Source organism: Haliaeetus leucocephalus, unplaced genomic scaffold (genome assembly GCF_000737465.1).
Source record: "Haliaeetus leucocephalus isolate CR32 unplaced genomic scaffold, Haliaeetus_leucocephalus-4.0 Scaffold339, whole genome shotgun sequence".
Lineage (NCBI taxonomy): Eukaryota > Metazoa > Chordata > Aves > Accipitriformes > Accipitridae > Haliaeetus > Haliaeetus leucocephalus.
The window spans coordinates 23,300,410-23,325,057 of record NW_010972775.1 but is presented as its reverse complement, the minus strand read 5'-3'; the positions used below and the strand labels follow the sequence as shown (position 1 = coordinate 23,325,057).

The following is a 24,648-nucleotide window of genomic DNA, read 5'->3' as shown; positions in this document are numbered from 1 at the left end:
GCGGGTGCCAAGCACACCAGCGTTCCCATTAACAACAGCACTTGGTGGCAGATGAGCCCAGGATCTCGCTCACATTTCATCCTGAGCCTCTGCTGAAAGAAATGCAAAAGGCAAAGACAGGCTGCTCGACGGAAATTCCCACATGCAAAAAAGAGTAAAACTTGAAATTTCTAGTTGTTTCAGAGGATTTCAAACGATCCTTTTAGATTTTTACCTTTTGCTTCAAGGGCTTTTGTGAGGAAGTGGAGCCTGACCTGCAGTGCCCTGGGCAGCACCACCCGGGTTTGGACCATGGAGCAGGACCCCTCGGGCCGAGCTCCTCACCACGGCGTCAGGCAGCGCAGAGGGGACTACGGCACTGGCGGGAGCGCAGCACTGCCAAGGGAGTGCTGGTGGGCCACCCTTTGCCACCACGACGGTTCCCAGCTCCCACTGCATTTGCCGGCTGCTCCAGCCCTGCCAGAAGCACCACGGGCTCTTCCCCTGCTCTTGATAAGATATGGGAAAGGCCTCAGGAAACAGGCTCTTTCTCCTCATGCTCTCTCCGCTGTGTAAATATTTTGAGGAATGCTGCAAAAGGGACAAAGCTCAGCTGGAAGCAGCGTGGGCTAGAAACGCGGTCCTTCGGCCAGCAGTGCATGCTTGGCTGCTCCTGATGTTGGCTCCCAGAGAAACGTGGCCCCCATCCCCCAGATGGACCAGCAGCTCAGCCCTCACGGCAAGGCAGGAAAGCCAAGGACTCTGTCCCCTCCATCCTCCCCGCCACACACTCCAGCCACCAGCAGATCCCAAACCATACCTGGATCCACACGGGCTCCACAGTGGGCCCCGGTGAGGTGAGGTTCTCCCAGTTCCCTGTCCTCTTGTAGGTGAAGGTGGTCCCCGCCACCCTGTAGTCCCCGTTCCACTGGATGGTCCAGCCGCCGTTCAGGAAATACTTCTCCGGGTCCTCGCTCCGCAGCGCCAAAAAATTCCCAGCTTCTGCAACTTCTTCAATCCGGATCTCCCGTGCTCCCACGGGGATAATCCCAATATCAACGTAACCTGGGAACGGAACAGAGCATTGGTCTTGCGGGGGGGGGGGGGTGTGTCACAGATGTGGCAGAGATGATCTGCGCCCTCAGGCGGGTGCCAGCACCCCTTGGGTGGGTGCTGGTGTCCCTGGGGTGCCAGCATCCTGCCAGCCCTCACACCTCTGCAAGGCACCAGCAGGCACCAAACCCCACCTTGCACTGAGCCCAGCTGCATTGCCTGCTGGGAAAGCCCATCGCAGACCGAGACATTTCCCGCATGGGTGCTGGCAAAGCGTTTACCACACTTTCAATGTGTCCTTGTCAACACACAAAATCCCCTTAAACCTTTCCAAACCGGCTCCAGCTTGCGCAGATTTGTTTTCAGGCCTTTAGACGCAAAGAGCAGCAAGGGAATATTTTTCTTCAAGGAGCAAGAAGTGGAATGGCAACACCATGTCTCCCCACGCTGCCGCTCAGGTCTTATCCCATCCAAATTGACAAGTCGTGATTAAAAACCACACTCCAAATGAGCAGCACCAGTGAGCCCGGCTCCGAGTGGAACAGGCACCTGGTGTTTTGGGGAGGGAGCCGAGCGCCCTTACCCAGCCCCTCGCTGTCCTCGAAGGTCTTCTTGACGGTGTGGCAGGTGGAGCCGTCTCCGTGGCAGACGCCGCACCGGTCCTCTACCGCGTTGGAGTCGATCTCGTAGTCGCAGCCCACGTTCTGCAAGGCAGCCCCGTCAGCCGCCCGCGCCCCCGCACGCCCCCAGCCTTGCACCGTGCCGTCGGCCGCTGACACGGGAGGAACGAGGGAGAGGAGGACCAGCCTTGGTCCTAAATGGTGGGAAATAAGGAACATGGATGGGAGAGAGGGACGAGCTGGAGTCCTTTTGCAGGATGGGTGGTGATACAGCCACATCGGCTGCAATACGGGTTTCTCTAACATATCCTCGCCATCTTGCTGTCCTGTTCAGACGCAGCGAGGATTACGACCCACATCTCATTTTTACCTTTTCCTACCCGCGTCCCTGGGCAGCAGAGCCTGTAAGCACACGTTACATGTCAGGCTGAGCTGGGAAAACCCCCTGGTCCTTGGCCCTGCTAGTCCTGTTTCAAAACACTTCCCCAAAACCTTTTTTATATTCTGCTGAAACTCTCTCTAGACCTCATGCCAAATCACTCAATGGGTGCAGAGCAAGAGCTTCCCTGTGATTTTGTACCATAAAAGCTTCAGCCAAGACCCCAAAGGGTCCCGCTGGGTCCCGTGCCAGCGAGGAGCCTTCAGCCTTTGCTGCCCGAGGAGGTGCCCAGGCACCACTGGCACACACCTACAGCAGAAGCACCCACTGTTTTAACTACTGCGATAGTCTGTAGTGAGCCAGGTTTAACTCCAGTGTCGCAGCCAGCAGCAGGCTCAGCGGCGACGAAGGTTTTGTGTGCAGTGAGCTCTGGCTAAACGTGCTGTCGTCTGCCGCGAGCTGCTGGATCGCACCCTGTTGTATGTGCCAAGTAAAAATCATGAAGCCTGCACCCTCCCTCCAGCCCATGCCTGTGTATCAGCACGCTGCAGCCTTTGAAGTAATTTACAGCCTATTACAGGAACAAACGGGACCTTCTCAAAGCCTCCAGTTGCCGTCCGGCCCCTGCCTGCTGCTGCTGGCAGCACGGCCAGTGAGAGGGAGAAGTTTCCATGAATGGTTTTTATATAAGAGGCTGCAAGGAAACTCATTGACTGATTATTTTCCCTCTTTCCTGCTGCTCTTTGTGCTGTCCAAAAAGCCTTTTTTCCAAAAAGCCTATTTTTCTGAAAAGCCTTTCAGAGAGCTTCTTTATCCAACACTACGGCAGACCCAACCGTGTCCTGCCTGCTCGCGTGTGTCCCCGGTGACAGGTGGCCGTCAGCTTTCCGGCAGCGTGGCTTTGGTACATCCCATGGTGGGAATCTGCACCACAGACCATGGTACCACAGCAGCTCAGATCGCCACCCATTCCCTAATTTAACAGAAATCCAATGTCCTCCAGGTGTGCTTATTCTATCCAAAACCTCAGGACCGCTTCCCTAGGGAAAAGGAAGGTGTGAATGAAGGGACCGTCTTGCTGCCACCAAACGCAGCTGCAGGACCCAGGGCACAGCTCTGCAAAGTGTCCTCGGCCATGCCAGCACCTCCCACAGCGCCAGCTGTGCCATCTCCACCAGATTCCTGTGTCTCCCACACTGAGAGATGCCCTCCCTGGCCGGCAGCCAGAGCCATGCCACCGCATGTTGCAGCACATTTGTAAGGAGCTTCCAAGAAAGAAAAATAACATCCCAGAAGGAAGGACAAATGCCAGTGCTGGGAGAGGCTGCCAAGCCAGGGGAAGCATCTCCATCACTGCAGGTCAGACCTGTGGCCACCACCACCAGCCACACTTGGGGTGCAGGGCTGGTCTGGGCATCCTCTCTACACACCCTTTCATATCCCTGACCTTAGTTTCAAGGGAAACTTTTCTTGCTTCATTTCCTTGGGTTTGTGCTCTATTTCCTTGAGGCCCACACAGAGGCTGAAATATGTCCGTACCACACACCTCATGGAAATAAGGAAAGCTTTCTGAGTGGTGAATGACAAAAGGAGTAAGCTCAGCCCGTCAGCGCGTGCGAGAGAGGGGATGATGTTCACCTACGGGATGGGTCACAGCACCCGCCTGCATTTCCCCAGGCACGGGGGTCCTTGGGCTCCCTCCCCAGAGGGCCCTGGCATGGGACCCACCTTGCAGATGCCGTTGATGCACATGTCGCGGCTGGCGTTCATCTCGTAGCATGGTGTCCCATCAATGACGGCGTCCCGCAGTTTTTCTGCAAAGTATTCATCCTCTGGCCGGCAGTGCAGCTCGCAGGGGTTAACTGGGGAACCCAATAGGCAGAAACTAAACCCAAGTAACCATTTCTGAAAACATGTATTAACCCTGCAAGCCCAGCCATAATTTAAAATACAGCATAAACGTGCTGCAAGGCAAATCTTACAGACACGAACAGCAAAACCAAGCCATTAGCAAGACTGTGTTTCAGGTTTCTCATTGGGGCTGCAGGCAGAAACCCGGCAGCGGGCTTTGCCTTCGACTCACTGTTGTTGGGCACCGGCGTCCACCTGTAGAGTTTCCCTTTGTAGAGCATGGGGTTGAACTGGCTGCACTGGACCTGACGGAAGGAGGGCTTGTCGGGGGGACATGGCCTGACGTTGCAAATCCGGAACCGCTTCCGCTCCCCCAGGCAATACCTGCCCCCATACTTTGGCCTGTCCGTGGGAGGGAAAAGGGAAAAATCATAGAATCACAGAAGGGTTTGGGCTGGAAGGGACCTTAATGGTCATCTAGTTCGACTCCCCTGCCATGGGCAGGGACACCTTCCACCAGACCAGGTTGCTCAAAGCCCCATCCAACCTGGCCTTGAACACTTCCAGGGATGGGGCATCCACATCCTCTCTGGGGAACCTGTTCCAGTGCCTCACCACCCTCACAGTGAAGAACTTCTTCTTTACATCTCATCTAAATCTACCCTCTTTTAGTTTAAAGCCATCACCCCTGTCCTATCAAATAAGGACCTACCACACAAAAGGGGAAATTCCCTTTTTATTTGCAGCTAAGGGAGGGTGGGTTTGTACCTGCTGCTAAGGTTGATCTCATGAGGTTGGGTCAAGCCTGAATCCACGTGGAGTCAACGGGGAGCTCTCCCAGTTATAACTCACACGTAGCACTGCTGCAACATTCGTGTAAGGAAGCTGGCTACGAACCGAACATCCACCCCACTCCACAGAGCAAGCTTTTGAAATGCGTGGAGACCACAGCCCACATCCTTCTCCAAGTCCCTCCTGGAGCAGTTCCCTGCTGCTGCTGCGGCTGCTGGGCTGTGCTACAGGACCGCGCAGGGTGAGACTGTGGAGCAAAGGCAGCTTTTGCTGAGTGACGGCTCTCAAGCCAGATTAGCTACATCTTGGGTCTTGTCCCTCGACAGTCCCTCCTTAATGTTGGAAATATGACCAGTTTTATAGTCTAGTGCATGATGCTATAAAAGCAGTTATTAAAGTCAGGTGTCACTGGCAGTGTACACATCTGAAGCCCCCGCACCTCTTGCAGCTGCAGCCAGGCACCCTTCCCTTGGGGTAAAACATCTCCTTCACCATCCCGGGTACTGTGGCTGACGAGATGCCAATGCTCCCAGGAGCCATGTTAGCCAGGTGCCCATTCTGCAGCTGCTCCAGAGGAGCTGCTCTCCATCCCGCCCAGGACACGCTTCTGACTCTGCTCCTCTACTGCCCAAGGGAAGAGCAAAGCTGCTGCTGGACTTTTTAAAGTAAGAGGGACTTTAAAAGCAACGATAGGCTTTTCTCAGGTGCCAACAGACCCTCAAAATACTGCCACTGTCTCTTGATGCTTGCCTTTTCCTTTGGTCACAGCACTCTCCATGGCCCACATCCCCATGACCTCATGAAAATTACTTTTTCCCTGATCAGTTAAGTCCGGGCACGCTTTGCTGAAGAGAATAAAGTTAATTATTATTTTAGAGTTGTGTTTACACACCCTGCCCCAAGGAAATGCCTGCGGGAGGAGGACTGCCCAGTGCTCACATTTATTCACTCCATCCAAAAGGCAAAGCTGAAGATTTACCTACGGTGGCCAAAGCAAACAACTGCCCGGGGAAATTCTGCTGCTTTTCCAGTGTTTGCTCTCCTGCCCGCCCACAGCTGTGTTTAAAACACTCCATAAACTACAATTGCACTTCTGCCACAAAACTCATGTCAAACAGAAACCCAGCTCTTGACCTGGAACCGAGATTACGCGGCGCTTCTTTAAACAGCTCAACAGCATGTGCTAAAAACAACACGCCCAAGGAAGAAGCTGGGCAGAAAGCACATCTGGCCTCATTAGAGAGCCTGCTCCTGCAGCTTTCAGAGCTCCTCAGGACTCTGAAAAGCGACTGCCACTGCAACATTGCTCACAAAGCCCTTTTCTCTCCCTGTCCCAGGACACTCTGACACCTGGGCAAGCCAGGGGCTTTGGCTGAATCTAATACAACAGCAGTTGGGTGATGAAGGGGACATCTGGGGAGCAGACGGGTGAGCCCAGAAATCATGGGATGGACAAGGCTGCTCCTCCGCCAGTGCCCAGACGCTTCCCGACGAGAGCCAGCGCTGGCTGCAGCACCGGCAGGCTGGGAGGAAGCAGCCTCCGGCCGGGCGCAGATCAGAAATTGCTCACAGCAAGCAATGGGGTGATACACAGCAGCTGGATTTTTCAAAACGACTGACTCAGGTTCAAAGAACACCTATTTTTCCTTTTCTGTCATTAAAGGACACCAGATATGTTTTACATCTACAAGTGTGGAGGCTTTGCTCTTTGTTTGAGTCAATCGCAACTGCTCTCTGCCTGCACAGAGCAGGAGCGACTTATCTGTGGAAGGAGGCAGAGCAAACTCTGCCCTTCCAGAGGTTTCTGCTGCCCAGCCGGCTGGATAACCCCGTGAAATTAATCTCTCGAGTGTTTCAAAAACACATTGTTCAGACTGATAACTGCATAATGGTACAGCTTTGCCGTGTGATGCAGACAGGGGTATGACCGCACTGGCCAGATGATGGTCCCCAGCTTTACAGGGTGATAAAGAAGCGCTGGGTTCCTCTCCTAAATAGGGTCCAGATGAGCTCCGGAGGAGCAAGCGCTCACTTACGTGGGGCTGCTGCACTGCCTCTCCGCGCTCTGCACGCCCGCACCGCAGCTGCGTGAGCAGGCAGCCCATGAGCTCCAGGAGCCCCAGCCACCGTCGATCGCGTCGGGACGGTAACCCACGGGCACGCACTCGCCGTTGAAGCACCACTGCAAGTGACAGGCCAGAAGAAGAGAAAATGAGGTTTAAGGATGCAATAATTGATGGTGAGTCACACAGCCCGGCCACAGGGAGCACTGAAGCCCAGCACCCATATTGCCCTGTGAAAATCCATGCTTCGCTCACACGGAGGTGCCTGGGGGTCAGCTGGGCTCTGCCACAGCCCGGTGCACCTCTAAGCAATGGGACATTGAGAGATGTTGGGCTGTTTGAGGATTTGCTTGAGGCAACATACCCAAACCTCCACCTGAGCAAGGGGATTCGTGGCCTGATCTCAGCCCCGAGGGAAGAGCCAGCGAGGCATAGCCACAGACAAAGGCACGGCGGGAGGTTTCGCAGGGAGTGGTGGCTAAGCCCAAGGTCATCCCCAGTGCTCTGGGGCCAGGGCTTTGGGAGGGGACACTAAACCTAGCGAGGACAGATGTCTATAGGTATTTTTATAACTCTATATTATGCTACCTTGGACAGGAAAACCATGTTCTGGAAGAGCGACGCTGCGTCGCAGGGCTGCTGCGGTACAGGAGCCAGCATCACCCTTGCAAGGGTGACTGGAGCTGGCTGCAGATAGCTGGCCCCCTCCACCCCCCATGCTTGGTGCAGCACCCGCCAAGCTGCCGTGGGTGCTGCCGGACCCTCTCTGCCCCACAGCAAGGAGAGGTGCCTCCCCAAGGGGGGGGCAGGTCCCGGAGACGAGCATCCACCACCACAGAGGGAGAGCCTTGTGCTCTCCTGCCATGGTAATTAACTGCGTGTTTCACCTTCTTAAGGCATTTTCAGCTTCACTGAAGGCAGTCCCTCCCTGGCAGCAGCGGGTGTTTGGGCAGAGCAAGGGCAGTGAGGTGAGCCCATCCCGGTACGCAGGAGCCTGTGAAATTCCTCTGCGTGCAGGACAAGGAGTCTCTGCAGCCGCGGAGGGGACTGCTCCCCATTACCTTGTTCTCCCCGCACGCAGTGCCGTCAACAGCAGCGTCCAGCTTGGAGTGGCACGTGTTCCCTACTGTGCACCACAGCGTGTGGCAGACACTCTGCAGAAAACACGGTTACACAGGACTCAGTTACTGGACCGGCCGACCCATCGGCACAAATTGGACTTGCAGGGAGAGGATCGCCCCGTGCAAACCCCCCCACCCCCAGATAGCCCCTCGGAGCCGCACAAGCCCGTGTAACATCAGGGGGGACCCTGGCTTACATCCATGTCGTCGCAGAAGGTGGAGTAGGCACCGTACTGCAGCCGGCACTGGTGGCCCACATCGTAGAGGACACCCGGGGGCACCAAGGGGTAGTCCAGCACCTCCTGGGCAGGGGGGTCATCCAGGCACAGCCCCCAGCCCCGGCTGAAAAACAGAGGTCAGAGCGGCATCACCACCAGCCCAGCACACTATAACGCTCCAGCAGCTGCTAACGGAGGAACAGAACAGCTCATTAATGTCCCACCATGATGAGAAGCAATTAGCATTTCTAGCCAATAGGACCCTGGCTCTCCAGTCAACCCTGGAGCCGCTCCAGCAGGCAGACAGGCACATGTGGGTACCTGCTTTTCGGAATGGGTGCCCGCTCCCAGAGCAATCACCCCACAGACCCCCGGCACGGTGGGTTATGGGGAAGGCGGAGGGGCAAAGGCAGCAGCGGCTTCTCTGTGCAGCTGCGGGGCCAGTGCCTTGCACACTCCCCCTTTCCCCCCTGAGATGCCCGTCTCCCTCTTATGGAAAGCCAGAAATGTAATTTTCTCTGGGAATAATCCCTTGGATTTTTGCTTTGTGAACAGGATATCAGCTCAGTCCTCAGCTGGGACCCGCTTTTGCCATTCAAGATAAAGGGTTTAATTGAACAAACATTTCATTGCCAAGAAACAGATGCTGTCCCCGCATTTGTACATCATGCTGACCCCAGAAATGTCCCTGTGGACAGCACAACCCATGTGTCAATGCCCTGCTAATAGAAATAAAGTAGACTGTCAGCAGCAAAACGCACTCACTCTCGTATTTGCTGCTACAAACAGTGCTCAAACTGTGCTGGACAGGCTGTCTTTAGAAAAGAGATATTAAAACTGAGCCATCAAGGCAGCCGGTGGCAGGCAGCCAGGCTGCGGGAGCCGCGAGGGATGTTCCTGGCCGCCTCTCTCGGCTCTGAGCGCTTTTGCTACGATACTTCACAAACACACAAGAAATTGTCACTAGTTAAGCTTTCAGTGTTGATTTAAACAAACTTGTTTCCAGCAAGGCAAAGTCTCTGGCGAGGGTTTCTCAGCAGATTAGATTACTTCGGCCTGCTGTGATTGGGAACAGGTCTAAATTAGTTTGAAACAAGATTCCTTTTTAACCCAAACCAGCAACACAGAAACAAGGGCCAGCAGCACAGGAGAGCTCCTGCTTTGGGGTGCCGGCAGAGCCACAAGGCGATGCCCGGCAGAACTGGCACGCTCTCCTCCCTTTTCCATCCCACCCCAGTGAGGTCCATACTGGACACCTGCACAGCTCACTTGGCTGAAGACAGCCCCTTAAAATACCATGTGTATATATTTTTATAAGCAGCTTCCCTATGGGAAAAACCAGTAAACAGGTTGCTTTCAGCAGCCCAGGGGCTTGAAAGTCTTTGTTCCCAAGTCCACAACAGCAGGAGCATCCTGCCTCTCCCAGCCTGGCAGGGAGGGAAGGATCGCTGCGAGTGATGCAGGGCTGAGCTGGGATGAATCAAGTGTGGATTAGGCAGCTGGACACAGTATCGTGGTGCAGCCTGTTTCAGGCATAGAGAGGTCACTGCATTGCACCTCCAGAGGTATTTTCTTTACCTGCTGGTAGAAAACACTTTAAAAGAGTATTTTCTTTAAAAATGGAAAGAATGATATCTTTGCTGGGGAAAGTCCAGGCTTAAGCACTGGGCTCCTGCATGAGCTACATGCATGATACTGGTGCTCCTCTGGACTAGTTCATCAACTGCTTGTTCAGGTACCAGCACCTGGGGCCCCGCACATCGCCCCAAAACCACTCCCAACCCTCCATGCCCTCTGATCTGCTCAAGACCCTTTCTGCCTTGCCCCAGCTTACGGGAGAGGTCTCTGTCCCAGTATGGGAGGTGATTTAGATTTGCTGTCAGCTTTCCAGTGCTATGTTTAAAATATATTTCTTCATTAAATATTTTACAATTGTCCTAAATATGTTACAATCACCCTAATATTTTACAATCGTCTCTTCCATTGGCCAAAATACATTACTGAGCCAGCAAAAATTGGCACAAGTTTCCCTCTGGCTTTGCAGGGATATGCAATAAACCACACTCTGCAGTAAAAATGCACAGGGGTCTGCACTGCATCTGCCTGTTTCAGTTCATTCGTTAACGAGCTGGATGATGGAGTAGATGGTATGATGATCAAATCCCCGTATGGGAGCAGGCTGGGAGGATCTGCAGATATGTTCAAGAGCAGGATTAAAATTCCAAAAGCTCTCAGAGAACTGGAGGAAGGGTCCAAAAAGCCAGGATGGAATTCAATAAAAACAAAGGCAAGGATTGGAGCTTGGGAAGAATCAGCTGCACGAACAGGGGATCTGGCAGAACTGACAGAGGAATGATGCAGCAGGCAGGGCTGCATGCTGCCGTTGGAGCAGGGCTGCAAAGGCAGGGAAAGACCAGCCGTCCCCAAGCTCCGGGAAGGAGATCAGCTGGAAGGAGCCCCTAGGAGGATGATGGAAGATGGCCTCCAGCACTGTGCAAAGAGGCTGAAAAACTGGTTGATCTAGAGAGAAGACTGAAGGGAGACAAGACAACCTGCAGCTGTGCCGAGGCTGCTGCTGAGATGAAGGGAGGCTGCTCCATACTGTCACGTGCTCATGGTGCAGGCAGGGGATCCACGAGATACCAGACCCTGTTTTACAAGGGTATTCCACCAGCCAGGCTGGGAAAGAGCTCACGTCACGGTGAGGGGTGGAGAGCAAAGAGCCTTACAGCATCTTCCAACTCCTCCGAGGGTTAGAGGGGAAAAAATCACAGAACGCCAAAAAGGGCTTATCTGGGAAGCGCTGGCATGTCCCAGGGCTGATGAGATTCCCAGGTCCGGAGCAGTGCCTCCACCACGGAAGCATCACCACCCACCCTGTGCCAGCCTCCCTCATTAGCCTGCATGATGGATGCTTGTTCCTTGGGGGCCACCGCCACCACAGCAGGGAGGAGACCCCTTCCATCACCCCTGGGTGTCCGAGCAGACCCCGACCCACAGCCTTGCCAAGAGGGTCACCCAGCCCCGGCTGCACCCAGGGCCTGACCCACAGCACCAGGGCCGTGCCGCTGTCAGTGACGGGAATCATCTTCAGATGCTTAAATGTTCAGCAGTGCTTGTAAAATAAAAATCTTTTGTAAAATAATAATCGTCATCTGAGAGTGCTTTTTTTAACAAACGCGAGGTCTGTTCCAAGCACATCCAGCAGCCCCAGGTCAGCAGGGTCTTATTTTCTGGCTCATTCCTTCCTGTTCTCCTGCCAACATCTTATTATAACACACTCATGTCTGTGCTGGCAACGGGCCTCTCCCTCACCGGGGGGATGTCACAGTCAGTGAAAGACGCCTGCCGGGCTCTGCTCCACTCGTAAGGAAGAGTTGCCCCTTCTAGGGGGAGCAAGGAGACCAAAACCCAACTGGAGAAGCATCCAGCTGCTCTGTTTCTTCCCCACTGCAGCTCATAGCAGCCCAAGGTCATTGCAAGCGGGAAATTCTTAATCCAAAAGTGAAGGTTAAAAGCAGAAGGCCAAGAACGCTGCAGATACAAGAAAGCTCCATTCCACCAAAAGGCGTATATCAACAATAATTCACCCTGCATGGAGGCCAAGCCCACATGTTCCAGGCTGGGATTTAGAAATGGGAGCTCAGCCCCGGGCAGCCTCCCTGCCATGTAAGTGCCAGTCCCTCGCCCAGCTCTCCCCATCACGGTTTCTTGCCGATGCTCTCACTGTTTTCTAACCTTCCCCTAGCAAGGAAGAAAAATGTTTCTCCAGTGCAAGCCACTGGCTGACAAACGTAAATCTCTGGGCCGCGTTCCTAAGAACTTAATAACAACAGGCTGAAAAATCAGCCACGGGGTGCTAAAAATAAACAAATGCACAGAAGAATTTGGCTTGGTCTCATTTCCTCACGTGATGTCTCCTGCCTACAGGCAAACATCATCTGCCCTGTGCAGAGCACCGAAGAAAACTGCACAGAGCATCGAAGAAAACCACTTCAGGTTTATTTGTTCAAGCCACAACCCCTGTGCCACCACCCAAATCTCGTGCTGCTTTTGTCTTCAACCCCCATCCTTCACAGCAAGGACCGAGGCAACCGAGTGAGATAAAAGCATCCCCACGTGCCCTGGGGCTGACTTCTGAGCGCAATTGCCTGGGTCAGTCCCCAGCTGCAGACCCAAGCCCCAAGCCACCCCCAGCACCCCACAAGCCAAGAAGAAGAGGAAAGGAGGACTTACTCAAGGAATCGTGTGATGTACTCCCGGCTGCAGCGGGACCAGGTGAGTGGGGACGTGTCATACAGGAGCTGTGGAGACATGATGAAAGGTCTTTTCCCAACTGGCTCACAGTCATTGCTGCTTCCATCATGCTGAATCCCAAAACTGTGTAAGAGCACAGTCCCACAAAGGAGAGGTGAGCCGCACGCCACTACAACCGCGCAGCCTCTCTGCTTTCCAGCACAACAACATGCAACGCCGGACATCATAAACCGTCCCAGCTCCGTGGGGACTCGGTCATTAACAGGACTGGGGGATCTGGCCATGTGGGACATTTCAGTGATACCAAGGACACTGCCCTGAACTTTGTCCCATGCTTTTATTTCAGCTTTCTTGCTGAAACCCAGCCAAGAAAAAAAGTAATGAGAGTATCGAACAAGATTGACTTAATTAAACTTGCTGGGTACACATTTTTACCATACAAAGATATCTCTTAGGAACTATGATGTTCAAGTGATCTTGTCAAAATTTAACTGAAATTAGGGCAAGCAAAATTCTGTCACTGATTCTATACGCAGAGCCTATTTTAAAACTTCTTAATGGGCAACCCTCTTCTCCAAAACTTTTAGCATCAGCAACACAGGATAATATACAAATGCAATTTGTCCAGGTTGCCTTGGATTATGGGATTTTCACTGAACCTGCGGCAACCAAAAACTTAACTCTGAAATGAAATTCCCAGGGTAAGTTCTTGTGGGTGCAGAGGAAGGTTTGCACCGGTGCGGAACTGCTCGGCAATCCTCTCCCAACTTCCACCCGTGCCTTCTCAAGCCCTGACTGAGCGGCGCAGAGGACAGAGGTCAGAGGAGAGGAGGAGGAAGCCGGTGGTACCTGTGTCCAAGCTCATGAGCCACGGTGAAGGCCAGGGGCAGTCCTGTGTCCTCGTTAATGTTGCAGCTCCTGTGGGGCTGGCACATCCCCGCCACGTGGGACAGACCCAGGGTCTCGCAGGGTCTGTTCATCGCTGTGCAGATGTCCTTCCTTGGGCGATGGAGACAACGAACACACAGACACAGAGCAAAGAGGGGGGTTGAGAACGGCAGGACCCAACACGACACGCGGGAAGGAGCATGGGACACGTCCCAGCCCACGGAGAATGACACACGGACGCTGGCCAAACAGAAGTGAGAATGGAGATATCCAACGTCTTTCCGCAACGGAAAGATTTACGACCTTTCCTTTCCCCTTTACTCTCCCGGTATCCCTGGCTTATTATTAAGCCTGATTAATGGGAACTGCTAGCCAGCCTGGCTACATTTATTCCATTGTATAAATAAAGCTGATGCTGAGAATAATTAAGTGATTACTACGTTGCTTGGGGAAGCACATCCCAGGAGTGCTGTGGTCCAGGGCAGAGGAGCACCAGCCACCCAGGAAGAACAACTCCATTGAAGTACACGGCCTTAAGTGCCTTATTTCTGCTACAAAGCAAACTTTCTAAAGAAGATGAAAACATTGTGGGTTGTGAATCATCACACAAACCACCACAATACTGCCAACAGACAAGCTGCTGCAGCATGAAACCATCAAACTACATTTTGACTGCAAGGTATATAAACTTGGCCAGAGGCGTGAATTCCTGCGAGCTTCATGGGAGGTCAGGGGCCTTCTCAGAGGCTCCTCTGCCAATCCTAGAGTTAGCCTCCAAGGGAAAAAGGAGAGTTAAGCCCTGTGTACATCTCCTGGGAGGATCCAGCCATCCTGGGGCTTGGCAACAGGGCCGTGGTGAAAATCTGGTTTGGAAATCTCAACTGCTAGTCAACTGGGAGCTGTCTCCAGGTTTAAACCTGAGATCTGAGACCAGTTCCAGCCACTAGGACCAGGTTATCTTTGGATTTCATGTTACATATCTTATGTGCAGATGTCCAGGCAGGGCTCAGGCATGGAGAGTGAGATTTCAACAGTTCCCACTGAGATGTTCCTCTGGCTGCCTGTCTGCTTCCCTGCCTGCAGCCGGCAGATGTGTTTCTAGCTGCCAGCATGGCATCTACAGCATAAAATTAGCACATGGGCACAATACCTTGTGAGCAGGACTGCAACGTCGTGATGCAGGGGATGAGAATCTCCTTTAATGTTGATGCTCTTCTGCCATTTGCAAAAGCTTTTCAAGGTGTTGTCTGCATGGTGGGAGATTTTCAGGTCCTCCTGCCAGCATAAATAAAAGCCTGCTGTCATATTGCTGCCAGATCTGTTTGGTTTTCAGGATGCAGTGGGGAGAGGTCTGATCTCAGACACATCAGAGTGGAATCGAGAGTAACTACCACCCAGATGGAATTGCTCCATATTTACAGGTTGTAGGCTGGGTGGGAATAGTCCTCTTCTGCTTTTTTTTTATCTATGATTCAACTGAAACATTTAGTCATCTGATAATGGGGGTTAAGAAACACTGCGGGAAAATACCATCCTGGCTGATGGGAAAGGACGCAGCTGGGGAGCCTATCTGAGGGGTATCAGGCTCCCTGAGAGCCACCGCTGCAGCTGGGAGCACAACCAACCAGCGATTCACAGCCCTCTGCTACCGGCGTTGATGCTGAGTTATCATAGATTAATATAAGAATCAGACTCTGCAGTCCCTCTGACCATGCCATCTGCCTGACTTCACCAGGGCTGCAGCCCACGCAGAAGACAAGGAAGCAAGGCACGGGCACCTGCGTTTATCTTATGAAAACTCATCCAGGCCATGAAGACAGCAGAAGAGAGAGCTTATGGGCTTTCAAGGCCAGCTCCCCGTGTATCCCAGCCTCGCTGCCAGGATGGGAGGGTGAGTCACCATGTTTTCTTTTTACCTCTTCATCCTCCAGCAGGATGAGTCGCACAATTGCAATGTTGATGGGGTTCCCAATGCTGGCGTGGTGGAACAGACCGGCCACCTGCAACAGGCAAGAGCCAAAGAAATAAAGCCCAAAGGAAAGACCTTGCCCTGTGACACTGCTGCTGGTAAGTACATCTGCAGGGGAACGTGAGCTCAAGGGGAAGCTACTGAAGGTTGTTGACAACATCTCAGGGAATTCCCCAAAACGAAGGACAAGACCAGATGCAGACCTGGACTAAAGCGTTCAGAGTGTAATGATATCCATTTAAAATCGATATAATCTGTGTAGCACATTGAAACAACCAGAAACACCCGGAGGAACACCTCTGCTTTCACTCCTAATGGATGCCTTTAACATCTCAAAGGAAGCCTGTGCTCTCCAGGTGCCTTCACCAACCCCCAGAAACCCAGGGATGTTACCGTGAGGTCCTCTGCCCAATCCCACACTCTTTTCTGGCCATCAACCCTTTTCTAAAATGCAAATAGCTGCTACCACGGCAGCAGAAGAGTGAACAGACTAAACTAACTCACACTGACATAACTGCTTGTTTTATGGCACCAGCAAACCGCCCCCAGATTTCCAGTGGAGACCACCACAATCCAGTGCTCCTTTCCTTAACTGTCCTCAGTGCCACCTTTCCAGGAAAGCTGTTCACATCCCTCCTACTAATCAGGCTAGTGCTGGCATTGGCTCCGATGGCAGCTGCCCCGGAGCGCTCCCTCTGCGAGCACGGCCACCCCTGAGTTCCAGGGAGTCTGAGCCAAAGCTCCCAGGTCCCCGCAGGTCTCTCCTCCTGCAAGGAGGTTTCCCTACCATGTGGAGGGCGGTGGGTGGACCTCGCGCAGGCTTCGGGGTGGTTTCAGCTTCAGCTGTGTCCCCGTGCCCAAGCTGCCTGCACGTCTGCCTGGGGAGAGCCGCAGTGGCACGACCCTGGGCAGTACCCACCACCTCCCTTCCCTGGAGCATCTCTGCCCTTGGGGTATCTCCCTGGGAGGCCAAGTTATCCATCCCCATGGAGGGAAGGAGAAGGGAACAGCCCTTGAGCTCATGGTGAAGGTGAAACCGTTGCAGGCTGAGCTGCTCCCGCCTGCATCCAAATTTTGGCCTCGGGCTTGCTGACACTGACCCATCCTCCCGCGGCGGATGGAGCATGGAGCAGAAAAGCCAACATGTGGGTGGGAACAGCCTGCCCAGTGAGAGGTTTGCTGAGGTCCCACCAGGGATGAGTCCTGGTAAGCCCAGTGGTCTTTATGTCTCACAGCCGTGTCACCAGGGACCTGGCGGCTCTGCCATTGAGAGGACCAGGACTCACCATGTTCATCACGGTCAGCACATACTTCTCTATGTTCTCTCTCCCATGGTATTCTATCATCTTGGTGTCTGCTACCACCAGTGTTTCCACCCACTTCTCCTTGCTGATGGAGCGCTGCTTTATTCTTCTCTTCCTGTGCTGCTTCTGTTCCCATCTTTCCCTCCGTTTCTCAGACCTCTCCAGGTTTTCCTGAGATTCTGAGGGATTAAAGGGGGAAAAAAGACTTCTTTTTTTTTTGTAAAATATCTGCAGCTTTGGTAAAATATCATCAAGGGCTTTTTTTTTTTTTCAGTTCAAAGAAACAACCTTTTGGTGTTGAGAAGGAGGCTCCACACACTTAGACCTACATGTATTTTGCTGTGCTGTATGTTCCAAAAAATTACTGTGGGGTGAAGACTCTGACCTCAGTCTGTTGCACAGCAGCATTAGCATGACAGAGAAAAAAAAATTAAAAAAGCATTCAAAGTAATTTTTTGACTGGAACAGGGTTTGCAATATTCCACGAGGAACATGGAGCCTCCCAGAGCAGAGTGCTTAGGGTTTGTATTGACATATGAACTTATAGGCAACCCTGCCGAGATGCTTGAGCATGTACCACCAAGAAACAACCCCAGTGGCTCAACATTTCTGATTATCATCACAAATCTGTATTTTGCAGGAGAGACAGTCCCCCAACACGATAAACTCTTTGGCCCCAAAGCTGGACTGATGTCTTGAGCCAAATCCCAAAGATCATCAGTGTCCAGGGCAAGACCAAGACATTGCAGGACTGCACAGAGATTTCCTCAGCCACACGGAGACTGAACTCTGCTCCTTCCTGGGGAGAAACAAGGGGAACATTCATTGGGCTGAAAAGAGACGGGAGGCGGAGGAGAGCTCGGATGCTCCTCACGCACACCAGCAACTGGGAATTCTCATGCGGAGACTTTTCCTGTGACGCTGCTCCAAGATCAAGGTCAGGGTCAGCCCCAAGCTGGGTAAAGGCTTTACAAACCGCATCCCACACAGGGGGAATTGCTTTTATGACCATTTTCTAAGGGTTCAGCCTTACTTAGTTAACAATGGACTTTTACATTTTATGGACTATACTGTACATTAGCTGTGAAAGAGTGTTTTATCCCCCAGCCTGAAAAATCCCAAGTATCTGGATAATTTGATGAATTGCCAATACCACTGTGACAGTTTAATCGCAACAGCTTCCTTGGAGCTTGTTTCCATTGTGTCCTTTGCTGCTAAGCTTCCAGCCGGGACGTGAAGGTACTGCAGAGAGGATGGGCGCAGAGGGCTCCCGGGACCCCAGGGAGGACTCGTGTGGCATTTTCCCTTTCAGATCCCTCTTAAACACTCACCCAGCTGTACACACAGGCTGCACTATGTATTGACAGAAGCTAAATAACACCTAACAGCCTAACACCATCTGGCTGTGTGGTGTTTTGCAAAAAAAACCAGCAATACATCAGTACAAAATGAAAGGCTTGCAGCAATTAAAATCCTACAGACTTTTGGTTTCCTTTTCAGGGCATACACATCACATCCACTTTTCTAGCTCAGATTGCAGTAGAGATCCATATGCATTACACACGGGCCATATTACACCCAATGAAATTCATTTAGAATGAATAGACTTCAAAGTCTAAAAGGAGCCATTATGATTACCATAGATTAAATAAGTAACTTAAATTAACAGAAGAATGCCTGAAGATAACCTGATGATAGGAAAAAAAACAGTTTCCAAAAGCAGAGAGCTCTAGGAAATAAGCAAAACAAGACACACTGCCTGGAAGATGCAGCTTCACCGATGCAGACAAGGAGTAAAGCACCCGTGAGCTGCTGGGGATGCACTGAATCCCTCATTACTTGAAATCTTGGGCTTGGAAGTTTATCCAACCCATCTGCTCTAGACAGAGGAGAAGGAACCGGCATGCACTCTCTGCCCCGCAGCAGAGAGACTCCTGGGGCAGCGACCAGGTTCCACTCTGAAAGTTCAATGCCCCGACAGGTCAGAAAACAATGTTTGCAAGGAAATGAAAATAAATACTCAGTCTCCACATCACAGAATGCTTGCAGCAGGGCTGGGAGGAAAGGATGAGAGCGACAGGCCTGAGGTTCAGCACGCCTTGAGTCGTATATGTGAGAAACGTAAGCAAATACAGAAAAATTGGCAGGAGAAAAAAAAAAAAACAACCAACAACTCTGTGCTCTGCAGTGATTCCCGTGACTTGTGATTAATGCCACAAACCCACCGCCTGGTGCTCAGCAAGTGAGATCTCCTGACTAGCAGTGTGAATGAGCCTTCCTGCAATAAAAATGCCTATGGGAATGCTTGTGTGGGCACCCCTGGGGCCATGGGGCTGGCCCTCAATCAGCAGCTCCAGGCTGTCGGACACCCACCCACCAGTGGCACCACTGACTGTGCACCTCCCACGCCAAATGCCACCCCACAGCGGGACGCCGCACAGCCCACGGTCCGTCCCCTCCCCACTGTTGGCTCAGTTTTTTGGTCTGAGGGTTTTCTTCCTTGCCAGCCTACGTGGCAAGAGGGACCTCCAGCCCAGCTTGCAAAACTCTAACTATGAGCAATGGGTGTCATCGATGGATGCTAGAAGCTTAGGATGGGAGCCAAATGCCAGGGTTTAAGACTAACGAGTCTGCGGAGGCAATGCAGGGGGCTGAGGTTTGGATCTGCTCCCTTTATCTTTCTACAGTGTGCTTCATGTGAATCCCAGGACCCAGCTGCTACCAGCTCATTGCAAAAATGCAAGAGGAAGGGGACAATACCTTGCACACCACAGGTTTCCCGTGGAGCTAGTGGCCTCCTGCCTTGCTCTGGCCCGTGCTCAGGCACCTGGCGCTTGTATATCCTGTGGGGCTGCGCCACTCCATCCTCCTGAAAGCTGGTGGATACCGGTTCGATGAAATAGTCCTCGTTCATGAGCCGAAACACACCTTTCTGGCAGGGAGAGACAAAGTTGTCACTGTGAAGCCACCTGCATCTAGCACAGACTCACACTAAAGAACCCGGGAACGGGAGAGGGTTTGCAAAATTTTCCAGGAGGAAACAGGTCTTCTCTAAAGAAACTGTTTTTATGGGTATTTTGAGCTCTAAACTCCCAGACAAAAGAGAACAAGCCAGCATGGATTGATCATTAAGACAGTAAAAAGCTAAAGAGATCCCATCATAAAGTGCGGATGGTGATGAACGCAATGGGTGTCTGATAGCGAGGAGCTCAGGGGCAGCAGGCATGCTGAGACAGAGAAACACCTTCTCCAGAGAACCAGAGCACCCCAGGAATATGCACATATGGTCTGGGACTGTGCTCCTTCTACCTCTCTCTGACCTTCCTGGAGACGCTCTGGGGACTCCAGGCAGACAGCCCAAAGGACAGCTTGGACCATAGTGCAGCACCAGAGTTTTGAGTAAGCGTTGCACAGACGAAGGTCTTTTCCTAAGGACATCCTAAGACACAGACAATTGCTTCTGGCCTTTTGCACTGCCTAAGCACTACCATTGTGAACCATCGGGTTACAGACTTCCCGCGGTCAAAGACCAGAAAACCTCCAGGGAAGAGGAAGAGGAACCTGCAGCAGCACTTGATCATGGCAGGAACTCCAATCAAGGAAAGTCAGTCCCAGGACAAGGAGCACAGCCCCTCCACGCAACAACGGGAGGATGTGTTATTGACATCTCTCGTTTAGCAGGAAATGACACCCTAAAACTTTCTTTGGTTAATTATGACCCCCCTGACCCTGGCCCAGATGCAACACATCCTTATGGACTCACCCTGGACTCCCCAGCCTCCACGCATCTCAAGAACAAACAGCTGCAGTCGCTGCATGGGAAGCTCTTTGGATGGGTAGCTTCATCCCAAGGAATGGGAGCTCCCATGGGAGTCTGCAGCATCAAGGGTGCTGCCTTGAGGAGTGTTTTGTAAATGTATTTTGTGCCATAAGACAATTCCATCTGTTCTTGGCTGCTTCAGAGCAGCCTCACGGTGTCTGGAGCAGGCTGAGGTGTCCTATGCTTACTCAGGAGCCTGTTCATGCTCAGTTTTACTTACCATGCTTTTGCTCTAACATGTTTGTTATTTTTCACACCCCAGGACAGGGCAGGGACAAAGACAGAAAATCAAAACACGCCACTCCAACTGTTTCCAAGATACAACAGGACTTGAGCCTACCAGGGATGCTTTGTCACTGCTCATGCGGTGCCAGGGAAGAGAAAATGGCTTCCTCCCTAATTAACTCCTTGCAAATGTAAAATAACAAGAAGGAAACACCATGGGGATGGGGAAGGAAGGGAAGGAGGCCACAGATATGATTTCTTCTCCATTTCCTGATGCAGGTTATTGTGAGCCAGGAAGGGAACAGAGACCTCTGCCCCAGCTGAAATCTGCCCAGGGTGCCCTGAACAGGGGCCACATTTCGTCACCGGTTGTTCTGTGGTAGCACCGAGTGGCATCTGCTGCCCATGGGAAGGTCCGTTTCTCTCTGTTTAAAACACACCTGGTTAACCTTTCTGCACCTTGCATGTCCCAGTCCAGCCCGGTAAGCAGTGTGAGCATCCCTAACCTCTGCCTCCCTCATGCTTGCTCATCACAGTCTGTAACAAGAATAAGAAATCCCCTTGGAGAAGGTGAAATTGCACTGGCAAAACTACACAAGTGAGAGCAGAATCCAGCTCCTATGACTATATTTTATTTTATTTTAAAATCATTGACAGGAGGAGTTTGAAGTCTTACAGTAGTGTGGTAAGAAAGATGAAGCCTGGTCATGGGAACAGGGATTGCAGAGGCTGGCTGAGGATGTCAAACAAGGTACCATCACTGTGTGCCACACCAGTAGCTAATGCTGGAGCAGGCGCTGCACCAACGATGGTAGCGCGGAACTCGGCCCTTCCAGGCACTGAGGAGATTCGGTTCAATACATGAGGATGCCACAGGCAGGAATTTTGGGAGAGCCCATCTGTGCTTTACAACTGGGAATGGCAGAGTGCTTTCAATACAGCAACACTGGGCTCGACATGCAAGGTATCACCACCATATTACCTGTATAAATGTAATATACTGCCCTAGCCTGTAGCTCTATGCTTCCCCACACCTGAGTCAGCTCCTTGTTTACATCCTGTAATACCGACCATGCTTACAAGTGGCATGTGAGTAATTCCCTGTGATGAAGCAGTACCTCATTACTTCACTTTCCATAATAATTATGAGACATGCAGCACATTGCTAAGTACAGTTTTCCGTGATTTCATGTCTGACTGACAAAAAGCCATGGTTATTTTAAGACTGAGGAGAGAAGGTTTAAAGCAGCTTAAGGCTGCGGTTTGCTCACCACTCGCAGTTTATGGACGGCAGACTCTCTTGCAACATTGTGCTAATGCTTTTTGTGAGCTAACAACTTTTCCTGCTTCTTAAAAAATACTAATCCGTAGCATTTGCAGGATACTGTTCATTTTCAACACATTTCACAGACCGTAATGATGGGGTTCACCAAACACCACTATGAAATGGGTGTTTTCAAGTGACACATTATGTGGATGACAAATTACGTAACGAGTAACTTCCTTTTTGCTCTCCCATCTGTGGTTAATTCACAAAGAGAAGTCTAATTCTCTTAACCAGCATGTGTTTCGAATGACCTCGTGAACATCCTTCAGCCCATTCACTATTAGCAGCTTGGTTTTGCCTGACTCACGCTGCAAGACTGGACTTCTGACAGCAGATTTCAGCTCACTGGCAGGACAAGGCCATGCAAACATTTCCAGAACCATCAGGTATTACCAGGGGTCTCCCCATGCAAATACACATTCATGGGAGCGTTTGTGACACTTTCTACTTCTGTGTACACGGCAGCTGTCAGTGTTTCTCTCATACAAACATTCACAGAAAAATGGATCAAGAGGTTGTAGGTTCCTCCCAGGTGCATCAGTCTATTTTTTAACTGAATGCTGGGCCTGGCTATTTTCTGCAGCCTTCATCCCCCTGGAGACAGGAGTGCTGCATGAAGTGCAAGGTGCTGAACACCTTCAACTGCTGTTAAATTTGGTAGGAAAAGAGCAACCAACACCTTCCAGGACGTGCCCAGCTCCTGTCCTGCCAGTCCTGTGCCGCCATGCAGCGGGGAAGGTCTGAGCTTTCTTCTTGCAGCTTCAGGTGACAGAGAGGCAGCAGCAATGCTCCCCGCTGCACGCCTGTGCCCTGCACTCTGCTTTCCCCAAAATCCAGCAGTGCACTCTTGCACCTCCAGACAAAGCACAGTGATTTGGGTGGCCTCTGCAGACCTGCCATTTAAAAGCCACCCTGCTCCACCAGGCTAACTCAGCGTACAGACACACTGCCTTTATTTAAACACAGGAAGCTTAAAATGCAAACACAGCCCCCAGCCAAACGAAGCCACCTGTGGCAGCCAGCAGATCGATGATGAGCCAAAGGAGTCATCATCCCTCCAACCCCAGGGACGCTGGGCGCAAGCACTGCTGGTGATCCCTCCCTCCGCAGCGGTGCCTCCCTTTGCCCCCAAAAGGAGAAACCCACCCCGCTACACCCACCACTTCCAGCGAACCCCAGCACCTCTGTCAACCCACAGCCCCTGCTCAGGAACTGGGGTCTGCGTGTCATGGGACCTACCAAGTTATATGGTAACACTTCTGCAAACCCCCAAGGGGCTTTAAAACCTGTGGGGACGTGGTACCTGCGCCAGCTGGATGCCAGCTCATGCGGATATGGACGTTTATGCTGAAGTCCTGAATTTGCCCTGCCAAGCACTGATACAACAGCCTTAATCCTGAAATCTGCTTTGCCTTTCAGCAAATCTTACACTCTTACAGGTCACTGTCGCCTTTGAAAATATTTGCAGTGGAATAAGGCAGCGGAGGTGTTCACAAAACATAAAGAAGTTTAGCTATACATGAGCTGTGTTATCATAAATACCTCCAGGCTTCAAACACCTTGTTTTCAGATGGGTTTCTCATAATCCTACATTTATGTCCTAGAAGGCAGAGGCAATATGAGAATTGCTCTCTTTGGGAATTTGGACACAAACAAGTAAACACAGTCCCAGAGAGTTCCCAAACCACTGGAATCCATGGGAAATTTACAGTCAGCTCATCCACGGCCACATCAGACCTATGCAGTGAGATCCTGACTCTGCTGCTGTTGGAAGGAGTTTTGCTACTGCTTTCAGCAGAAAAAAAGATTTCACACAGTTTCTGCTATTTCCTTATTGATTAAAGATCTCCGTACTTACCAGGCCATCACATGTGCTGAGCGCGGCCAGACCTCCTGTCAGCACCTGGCTCCGAACCTCCCCGATCATATGGCAGGAGTTGTACGTGTGAGACTGGATCTTGGCATTGGCGATCCCCCCGTATCGCCTCTCACTGACAAACCCGGGCGCCAGGAGATTGTTGTTAATGCTCAGGTTGAATTTCAGGGGCTGTCCTTTGTAATGCAGTTCATAGAAGGCGAGAAACTTGCTCCTGGAGGAAGGAGACCTTCGGTGAAGTGCTCGATGGGACAAATCGTAGGACAGGAACGATCCGCTCTCGTCAACCTTGATGGGATGAACAATGTCGCTGCTGGAGTAGGGCAGAGCACGCTCTGGGAAGAAAGGGGGTCAGTGGTTAGCTTCAGGGTTCATCACCTTTCCTCTCCTACCCCTTCAGCTGGATGCTGAACTCCCAAAGGCAGCCCAGTGGGCTCAGGTACCCAAATACCAGTTGGACCCGGTAACCGGTGCATCCACTGCCGCTGCTGAAGGCACGGCATGGAGCAGGGAAGGGCAGGAACCCCACAGCCGTGGGGCCCCACGCTGCCCCTGCTGCCCTCGGGGGGCCAGGAGCTAGGATTTTCCCTGGGGGAGGGCTACGGGCAAGGTCGGGGTAGGCTGGGGAGGGATGGACGGAGGTACGGGGGGGCCGTGCAGCTCCAGAGCCCCGCTCCGGCCGGGGCTGGTCCCCGTTTCCATGCGTGCGTTCCCGCCGTTCAATTACCTCTGCCGGGAAAAAAAAACCAAAACAAACAAAAGCCCCCCAAATCTCAGTTTTGAAACGGTGTTTGGAAGCCGTCTCTGGGGGCAAAGCACCCCCCCGGGCACCGACGGCCCCGGCGCTTCCCCGGCTGGGTGTGCAGCGCTGCGGCCGCGGGGAGCCGGGGACGGGGCAGGGGGCAG

The 24,648-nt window shown here is 52.2% G+C and overlaps 1 protein-coding gene across 1 annotated transcript in view; it reads right to left on the bottom strand.

The window, feature by feature from the left end:
- Positions 1 to 24,087, bottom strand: part of ADAMTS7 (ADAM metallopeptidase with thrombospondin type 1 motif, 7) — a gene marked incomplete at its 5' end in the record, with an annotated part of 48,615 nt that extends 24,528 nt beyond the window's left edge. Inside the window, 14 exons of the mRNA XM_010572322.1 lie at positions 800 to 1,044; positions 1,616 to 1,736; positions 3,760 to 3,893; positions 4,115 to 4,284; positions 6,711 to 6,856; positions 7,799 to 7,891; positions 8,056 to 8,200; positions 12,313 to 12,456; positions 13,183 to 13,332; positions 14,372 to 14,496; positions 15,138 to 15,221; positions 16,477 to 16,673; positions 19,255 to 19,426; positions 23,725 to 24,087. Of these exons, the coding sequence (XP_010570624.1) occupies positions 800 to 1,044; positions 1,616 to 1,736; positions 3,760 to 3,893; positions 4,115 to 4,284; positions 6,711 to 6,856; positions 7,799 to 7,891; positions 8,056 to 8,200; positions 12,313 to 12,456; positions 13,183 to 13,332; positions 14,372 to 14,496; positions 15,138 to 15,221; positions 16,477 to 16,673; positions 19,255 to 19,426; positions 23,725 to 24,087 (2,289 nt within the window). The remainder of the gene's footprint in view (positions 1 to 799; positions 1,045 to 1,615; positions 1,737 to 3,759; positions 3,894 to 4,114; positions 4,285 to 6,710; positions 6,857 to 7,798; positions 7,892 to 8,055; positions 8,201 to 12,312; positions 12,457 to 13,182; positions 13,333 to 14,371; positions 14,497 to 15,137; positions 15,222 to 16,476; positions 16,674 to 19,254; positions 19,427 to 23,724) is intronic.
- Between the last annotated feature and the right edge of the window lie 561 nt (positions 24,088 to 24,648).